The sequence below is a fragment of the Etheostoma cragini genome, chromosome 3 (assembly GCF_013103735.1).
Source record: "Etheostoma cragini isolate CJK2018 chromosome 3, CSU_Ecrag_1.0, whole genome shotgun sequence".
Taxonomy (NCBI): Eukaryota; Metazoa; Chordata; class Actinopteri; order Perciformes; family Percidae; genus Etheostoma; species Etheostoma cragini.
Window position 1 is genome coordinate 15391243 of NC_048409.1, and position 9339 is coordinate 15400581.

The window sequence follows — 9339 nt, forward strand, 5'->3', positions numbered from 1 at the left end:
ATCAGCAAGCAGACATTATCATAAAGTATCAGGATTATGACTAAAAGTTCACATTGCAATAGGCCTAACTATTTCAATATCCAGGTTGATATCAAGACAAGACAACACTGCTGGTGGTGACACTGCCTGCACTTATAGGCAAAGTGCTAGTGCAAAGCAGAGTTAAATTGTCTCAGACTGGATGACAAAGTTATGCAGCTACATATTAACTTCATGCAAACTGATTTTATGGTCAGTATTTTTCAGCAAGCTCAACAACAACAAAAATTAATACCCAGTAGGCTACTATATTCCTGTGTACAGATGTGTGACATAGAGCATTGCTATTTGTTGGCCAATGTTTTGTAGCTAAATTAATTAATTAATGCATTATTCACTGATTGTGTAGCTGCTGAGAACACAGTACTTCAAACATTAAGATGTAGAAGTTTGGAGAGTGTATTTAAAAAAAGGGCCTCCAAGTATTATAAAATTAGATAACACCTAGCTACTTGTTGCACTGTAATCGTGATGCTAACTTTATAGCACAACTCTAAAGACAATGTTAGTCTACCAGGGTGTTTCTACAATGAAAACATGGCTCTTCTTCATATTCAAAAGGAATTCAAAAAAGGTTAGATAAAACTACTTTTCACCGAGCTGGGTGCCCACATACAGTTCAGGGACTGTTGGTTCTGGTGAAAACAACGTTGGGCAGACTCACAGAGGCGTGGGAGTGGCTAACAGCAGTGTTAGGTTTTAAATCCACACGTGGTCTGGGTCTTGGGCTTGTTTTGCACTGCATACACACAACTGGAAACTTCTGACCAACTCATGCCAGCGAGTTGCCCACGTCTATCAGTGCGGGGGCAAGATCGGACGATAACCTTTGAAGCAAAATGCCATCTTTCCCCCTCAACCAGTTTGCTGACCTGGAAGAGATGATGTGCAAGGTAAACGAAAAGCGCAAAGAAAGTTGCGCGGAGCAAAAGTTGGCTAGGTCATGGGGGGAAGGGGGGTTAATGTTAGCTAGCTAGCTACACTGCTAACTTTACGCCGTTTGCTCTTTTCAATTGTTGTTTAGTGGATGGTCTACTGTTGTTGTCCTGTATTTACCGTGCATTGACTACCCGCGGTTGTATCGGGCTCTTGACTGTTTTATATTCTGTTTAAATTAAGCCTGGACTTAAAATTGTCACAAAGTGGGAGCGTTGTTGAAGTTGATAACACGGGCCCATTAAACCGTCTAACGTCACTAAGTTAGCAAACTAACGTCAACGTGGTTGATCTTGCTAGGTTTTATTACCACTGGTGACAGACATGTTAACGTACAACTTGTAAACTCAGTAACTGTAGACCACGCCAACAAGTTAAATCAAAACATCGCCGTAGACAACCTAACGTTAACAACTTAAATATAGGTCTAACTTGTGCTCGAAACAACCGAAAGTCGTCAGTTTAAGTTGTCTGGCTGCGTTCCTAGCATGGAGGGGTAATCCTAGGATGCTAGTAAGTCTAAGCATTTTGGAAACTACCTAAAACTATATAGTTGTGCTAGAAATACAAGGGATTTACTGTAACGGTACTTCATACGTCATCCCGTCCTTGCTTAGTGTCATCACAACCGAATGTGTGCAGGATGCCAGGGAAACCTTTTTGGTCATGTTAGTGTGGATTTAAAAAGAAACACAATAGACATATTTCTGACTGAAGTACCTGTACCTAACTTTGTAGTGTCTGCATTGCATGACAAAAAACAACAACTGTAACCTTAGAAGTTCATGATGTTACTTCTGCAGTGTTTAGCAGAGAAACTGAAAATGATCACATCCTTGTAATGGTTAATCAGCAGTACAAATGTTCATTACTTGTTCCGTAGTTACTAAGAACAACGTCAACAGATGTCACTGAATAGAAACCCTTAATGAACAAAGAGAGATGCCACAGGAATTGTTTTCAACCAATCGCTCAATAATAATTGTTAAATATTTGCTAATATTGTGTTATCTGTTCTTTTTTACAGCAGTTACTGAATCTTGACTTGAGGGAGCAAAACGGACCACTACCACCCCTCAGTCTGGCAATGACAACACCGGGGTGCATTGGTCAGCCACGGAGCAACATATCGTTTTCCCTCTCGTCTCTCCCGTGCCTTCCCACTGATCCTTCAGAGAGTGTATTTCTGACCTCCAGCCAGTGGGGGCAGCAGTCACAAAGCCCTCTGCCCTCCCAGCTCGCCAATTCCACCCAGTGGGGAAAGTCTGGCTTCCTTGCCCAGCGCTCCATCAGCATGGTAGAGACGAGCAGCACCACAGCAACGAGTCTTGACTGGCCCGGGACTGACATTACGCAATCCCAAAGTGACATCAGTCACACTGCACTGAACACCAGCTCCTCCTCTTCCACCTCATCCCTTTCCTCTTCTCGCTATAAGACTGAGCTCTGTCGATCCTTCAATGAGAGTGGCCTGTGCAAGTATGGCGGAAAGTGCCAGTTTGCTCACGGGCTAGATGAGCTGCGTGATCTTAACAGACATCCAAAATACAAAACTGAGCCGTGTCGTACGTTTCACACCATCGGCTTCTGCCCCTACGGCATGCGCTGCCACTTTGTCCACAACAATGAAGAAGAGAAGAAACACTCCTTCTCTCGCTCCTCCTCATCATCCTCTTCCTCAAGCATTCCCCAGCAGCCACCTTCCTCCTTCCGCTTGCACAGACCTCCTCTTGTCCGACAGAGCTTCAGCTTTGCTGGGTTTCCCTCTGCTCCGCAGCAAGCCCTCCAGCCTGCCCGTAATGCTTACCCTCCTCCTGCCGCTGCTTCTTTCACCTGCTCTCCATCGGCATCTCCTCCTTCCTGCACTGACATTACTGACCTCCTTTCTCATGCCTTCCTGGAGATGGACTCTGCCTTTGAGGCGTCCCCTGCCCACCAGTTCCAGCCCCCCATGGGCCAGGCCACCGCATTGGATCCCCGGTCTCCATTCCTGCCTTCCCCAGACTCTGGCTGTTACCCATGTGGGCTGTCTCCGACTGCCTCCCCTTCCCTGAGGCAGAGTCCCAGTGCTAATGTGGCCTTTTCCGGGCCACTTGGTGCCCGATCCCTGTCCTACACCTCTCTGTCCGACCAGGACCAGGATGGAAGCAGTTCTGCTAGCTCGCTCAGTGGCTCTGAATCCTGCGGTGGCAGTAATGAAGTCAATGGCAAACGCCTGGCGGTATTCAGTCAGCTCTCTGTTCCAGAAGATGCTACTGGGTTCTGCATTTAGGCTGCAGTGTGCCGTGGACACATACGTACGTACATATTTGCATACATTCAGACACAAACATACAGACCCAAGATACTCTGAAACACAATATATGCAGTACACACACATCCACAATTTAGCACACGCAGTGCTTACACACTAGAGCCCTATAAATGCACACATATCCTCACACACAGCCACTGGACGGACAGCTCAGACGTTCTTCGCACCTGTGTGGCATCAAAGGAAAGAGACTTGTTGACCGACGTAGAACGCACAGAGAGATTTGCCTATTAGATTTACGTGGTTAAAATGTCACTGTCCTATGCGTAAGGGAAGCCACAGTGATGCTGTAACTGAAACGTGTGTTGCCACTAAAACAGTACATATTAGGATCGAAGGTAAATGGCGCTAAATTAATTGATGTTTTACCAAAATAGTACGTTGAGATGGAAAATTACAACGAAGATATATCAATCACAGTGTGATGGCCTCAGTGTTTCATGCTGAGTCCAACCACGGCATTTATATTTATACACTTTACCAAGATCTTAAGAATGTGACAAAGCCAAAGACCTCTTTGTAGCTCAAACGTTTTGATTATGCTGGTACAAACACACAATGTTTAGAAATTGTTGATTTTTTTTTTTTTTTCAATTAACTGTACACAGTATTGTGTTTTATAAGCTGGTGAAACTGTTTTTTCCTCTTAACTCCACAGTCAGAGGTTATGTTTAGATCACTGGGCTCGAACCTGAATGTTACGTTTTTAAACAACCGAAGTGCCTGTTGCATTATTTACCAAGTCATGTGTTGAAACAGTATTTGTGGGTTTGTTAGGAGAGATGTGTGGAGGGGTGCAAGTCTTTTTATTTAGTCGAGTAAGCTAATGTTGGTGAGTTCAGGTCTCTTTTGTTAAGATGACTAAAAGTGTTCTTCTGTCCCTCATGCATTATTGACAAACCGCCACCAATAAAACGCCTAATGACCAAATTGAACCGGCCTTACAGGAGGAGGAAGGAGGACTTAACAGAAAGGCCAGTGGCCTTATCATACTTTTCCTTTTAATCAAACTTTCTCAAATCATATGGTCATGGCATATTGTTAACTGTATTACTTGCCAACTGGAAAAGCAGGACATGGTAATTGTCTAGGCTTTAATATGTGAAGTGTGTCAGCACAATTGGCAATGCAGAAAATCCATCAAGATCTGATCTGAACTTGGTTTGAGTTGCAAGGCACTTGGTGTAAAAGGAAAGTTTAATCGAGTCGTGAATGTTTCAGTCAAGTCCTGTTTTACCTCTGGCATTTATCTTAAAATACTTTGTGGTGCTAATGTGTATTTTAGATTATCTTGAACACAGACATTCCCAGAAGTGTTTTTTTTTTTTTCTCCTCCCTTGTCCAAAGGCAGCACTGATGTTACATTTTTGATGAATATGCTTGTTTTTGTGACTCACCCAACCATTTTTGATCTCTCCATCAGTATTAATTCTTCCTGTTATGGCTTTGTACTGTTATGAATGTGTAGCGTTCCTGGTCTCATGCGTGTGAACTGTGCACCCAGATCTGTTGCCTTACTGAGCGAGATCCAGCATATTGTAGGGTTAAGGTATGTATGTTAAAGAAATGTTACTTGGCTGTTTTGTGTGTTTCTGACATAGTTAGTTAGAAGAACAGACACTGTGCTGTTACTAGTCTATTTAAAATTACCTTTTCATCAACATGTTTAAGGCCTGTTTAGTGTTAAAGGTGATAATCTTTAGTAAATTAATTTCTTTAATTTATTTTAACGTATTTATAGAGGACTTTGACTTGGTAATGCTTGTATCAAGTTTAATATATTTGGTTTCTTTTTTGTACTGGAAATAAAGTTTTTGATTTTTTTGTTTTTTTTAACTGACTGACTGTTTAGCTTATTTACCTTCTCAGGGTTTTATTTGTTTTGATGGATCCCCGTTAGCCTCAGCATAAGCTAAAAGCTGTTCTTCCTAGGATCCTACAATACACTTTATGACATCACATTGCACACCATACACACAGAACATTTGAAAATACAAATCATATTTATAGCTTACAGATAATGCAATTAAAAGGAAAACATTAATGTACTCTGAACAGATCTATTTTAGGAAATAAGATATAACAAAAAGCCCTTTAACAGACTCTAATTTAGAATTAGATAGTTAAATATGTCTTCTTTTTATGTTATGGTATGGGGTTATTAGGTTATGTTAGTCTTTCACATATGATCCTCTACAGGTAAAACCTATACAGGCTTGTTGGGCACATCCGCTCTGAAACCTTGCATTGAGGTGCTGATGCTACAGTGCAGGAGTTACGAGACTTCTAGTTGTACGCACTATGCTGGCTGTAGTAACTTTGCAACATTGTTTACACATGTGTGACATTTTAGATTCAAGGTGCAGGAAGGAAGAAAGCAAGCAGGAAACCAGCAAACTGACATTTACGGTTTTCATTGTAGATTACAATCATTCTCCTCTGTGCCACTGTACTGTTGAGGTTAACTGTGTAGAAACACAAGGTCAAAAGTAAAAGAATTGGCTTCACTCTGAAGTTGATCTCTCATAGACTTAGACTTCTCTTTATTGATCCTTTTGGGAAGACTCCCATGAGGAAATTGAAAATTCCAGCAGCAGTTTTAGCAAGAAAAAAAAATAGATAAAAAAGACCGTATAAAGACAACAAAATAAAAAAGACCTTGATGTTTTCCTGAACAGCAAGGACAATAATTTATTTTGAGGGTTTCTAGTTTTATTAGATGTATCAATCCATAAATGAACATTGGTTATTTAGTTTACCTGACTATTGTTTTTATATTTAATCACACAATCGGACAGGTCATTAAAGAATAAAGCTTTATGCCGTGGAAAAATACCATGTGCACCTTTAATATTACTTTGGATTAGTTTGTCGTTCAAATCATTCAAATGGCTAGCACAGGTAATCGGAGACTAGAAATCTCTATTTTCATCCAAAAGTTCCACTACAAGAGTGGAACACAACCGGTCCTCCATGTTTCCAGGTGAAACTGCAAGGGAGCAGGCAATGAATCACAAATCGAATCTGTTGTGCAGCCTCAGCTTAAAGATGCTTTCAGAACCAGTGTTGTTGATTGATTCAATTCAAGTATCTTTTTTTTTCTGATTCCAATAAATAAAAGGAGTAAAATGTATACATTTTTAAAAGAATGCAAACAGTGTCTCCTGAAATGACCATAGCTGACTATAGTGAGGTATTGATGGTTGAGAGATACAGTATATATTGATCTCACATTCTAAAAAAACAAAACCATAGCAAAAAGGAGTTCATATTTTAAGTTTGCACAAACTGATTTAAACAAACAAGATGTTTCTGCCTTAAACGGTCTGGTGCAGGTTGGCAAGACACTGTGTGGATGTGTGTGTAGTCATGCAATTGAGATTTCATGTGGAGAAGTCTTTTGTTCGGTGTTTAATTTGGCCAATCCGGGGCTCCCATGTCCCTTCTCCCTCACTGCCTCCACTGATTCCATCCTTCCTCCCTCACTTTGTTCCTCTCCTTTTCTTCAGTAATGTCCCCTTGCCTCTCCACTTTCTACACTCTTGAGTAGCAGCAGAGTAATTATTTAATCTTCTGTTGCTATGGTGACCAACACAAGTTTGCAAAAGCAGGATCTTCATAAACAGGTAGACCACATAACTTGGTCCTTTTTAAATCCAAGAGCAAAGAGTATTTAGTGCAAATGTGTGTCTTCAAATATCAGGGAAATCAGGTGATACCTGTTAGAATTTAAACAGGGAAAAATCCAGGAATATAAAACCAAATTGTGGCCCAAGTTACATTAAGCAGGGTCAAAAAAATGTTCACTTCATCACCATAGTTTTTTTTTTTCCACCATTCACAATGTCCCCACAAAAAACAACAGGGCTATAGATGCATGGTTGACCATCCTGGAAAATCTCTCTGTCACACACACAAGAGCCATTATCTTGTCACTGTTAACATGAGATGGGCCGACTGTCTGGGAATGATTAGTGACTGTGAACGGGTTAAAGGCATGTGTGTGCTTGTATGGTTTATGTGTGTGTGTGTGTGTGCTTGCTTGCTGTATTGTGTCTGATAGACATTCTCCCACACTCTTGCCCTGTGGGACATAGGAAAGGCAGGCAGATGGCTGTATTCAGGTCCACCACGGGTCAACATATGGCCTCGAGGGACAGGGTTTGTGTTTGTGTGTGTGAGACAGAGAAGCTCACTCTTACCATGCATGAGTGGAGGAAGTTGAAAGAGTAGGAAGGGAGGGGAAAAAAGGTTTATATTGGTAGCAGAAAAAGAAGTGAGATAAAGAAGTGATGAGACAATTTGAGAGGATGAAAGTGGGCGGCATCCTGTGAGATCATACTGTTTTAAAAAAAGAAGAAGCACAAAGCACGTTAGGACGCCGGAGGACAATGAGTACGCGCCTTTTGAGACAGTCTGAACCTATGCTTTAGTTCATTCTTCATTCAAGTATTGCATATCACAATTCTATTTAGAATAAAACAGGCAGACAGATAAAATTAAAAAGAAAGATATGAAAAACTGTTCAAAGCTTTCGTAAAGAATTGTTCTAAGCTAACATGTCCGGGTATTTATCTAAGTAGTGCTAGCTAGCACCTCTGAAGCTAGCAGTTGATTTAGCGCTACGGTTTACTAATCAGTTAACTACTAGGTTAATGTTTATGCTAGCTCACCCAGTTAAATGATTAGGCGTACTATATTAGTCTATGGCTAACCAAGCCAACTGCCAGCTGCTTCACTACTGAGAATAAATGTATAAATATGAAATAAGTATGACTAGCTACAGCATACTTTATTGATAGAATCCTTCTGTTAGCATCAAAGTAGCATAATTGCATTTGGTGACAGTTTGTTTCTGCCTCCGGACTGAAGTGAGCATTCAGGAAACTTATTCAGTTCAGTGTTACTGAATTTAAGCAACTCATCAATTTGATAGAATGAATGCTGTTTTTACCTGTACACCCCCGACACCTCCTTTCTTTCTTTCATCCCCTGAACCTCCCCCCGCCTCCTTTACTCTCCTTCCCTTCCTTCATTCACCGTTCCTTTGTGTGAGTGTATTGGTGACATTGTGATGCAGGGTAGAGCAGGAGGAAGGGGAGAGAAGCCCTGTAAAGCAGCACAAAACAGCTGTTGCTGAACTCTCACCATCTATGACATCATCCCTCAATTTTGCAGAGCCATTCTGCAGGTTCCCTCACTTTATACTGTTCTTATCTTACACTGTTTGTAAGACACTTTGGTAGAGAAACTTCTCACTCACTTCATCTTTCTCTTCTTGTGCAAGGCTTCCACTCTGCCCCCCCCCCCCCCAACTCTAATAAACTTATTTTTTCTACCTTTCAATTCCCTCTAGCCTCCTGTAGAGGCTATTTAGTTTCTCCATCGCATTTTCCTCTTGCCCACTCTCTCAAACTCACCCTTTCCTCCTCCTACTTTGTACAATTCTGCCCCCTCCCAAACTTTCTCTCTAATCCCCTTTTTTTCTGTTTTTTTTGTCTCTTCTGTCCAGAGAGGATTTGGGCAAAGTGTTTAATACATGGCAGCAAACGGGCAAAAGAGTGGGCTATAGTCAGGTGCTGCACATTTATGCAGATGCCTAACTTAGGCTTCCTCTTTTCCTCAGTCCTACAGTTGAATATAAATTCCACAATCCACACATCTTGCTGTCACCTACAATGCACTATGCAGATCAGCAGGGGTTGAGTGGCAGTCTACTCGGTTCATTCAACAACTCTGGTCTTGAGGGCCTCCATGTTGAAGTAAGGATTTAGCCCAGTTTGAGAGCTAACTCAAAGTTAAGAATAATAAAGGGAATGTAGTGTTGCACCTCCATGAAGTTGGAGGACTTGTAGGAGATGGAGTTTTAAAAAGAATGATCAAAACTAATGCAGCAGAAGCTGAAGCCTCCTGACTTTTAATCCCTACTTGGGTCAAGCTCCACAAAAAAGGATTCTACACTTCCCATTATGCATTCAACAGCAACTCTTATATTAGAACTTTCTCCCCTAAGTCAGTGCCATCAGTTTGTATTGCTGTGTTAAGTCCCC

General features: G+C 41.4%; 1 protein-coding gene across 2 annotated transcripts; it reads left to right on the plus strand.

Moving 5' to 3' along the window:
- Positions 1-584: 584 nt before the first annotated feature.
- Positions 585-5123, plus strand: zgc:114130 (uncharacterized protein LOC570332 homolog). 2 transcript variants are annotated; one of them, XM_034865824.1, is made up of 2 exons: positions 585-932; positions 2003-5111. In XM_034865824.1, exons 1-2 carry the CDS (start codon positions 879-881, stop codon positions 3245-3247), a joined length of 1299 nt encoding a protein of 432 aa, XP_034721715.1. In that variant the 5' UTR covers positions 585-878; the 3' UTR covers positions 3248-5111. The 2 variants fall into 2 exon arrangements, with proteins under 2 accessions (XP_034721715.1, XP_034721719.1); XM_034865828.1 differs by lacking the exon at positions 585-932 and adding an exon at positions 1287-1488 and having other exon boundaries at positions 2003-5123.
- Positions 5124-9339: the final 4216 nt, after the last annotated feature.

Excerpts from the sequence above, each read along its gene's own strand:
- zgc:114130 (XM_034865824.1), top strand. The coding sequence starts at position 879 with ATGCCATCTTTCCCCCTCAACCAGTTTGCTGACCTGGAAGAGATGATG. Across the intron at positions 933-2,002 it reads TGGAAGAGATGATGTGCAAG|CAGTTACTGAATCTTGACTT; the intron begins GTAAACGAAAAG and ends TCTTTTTTACAG.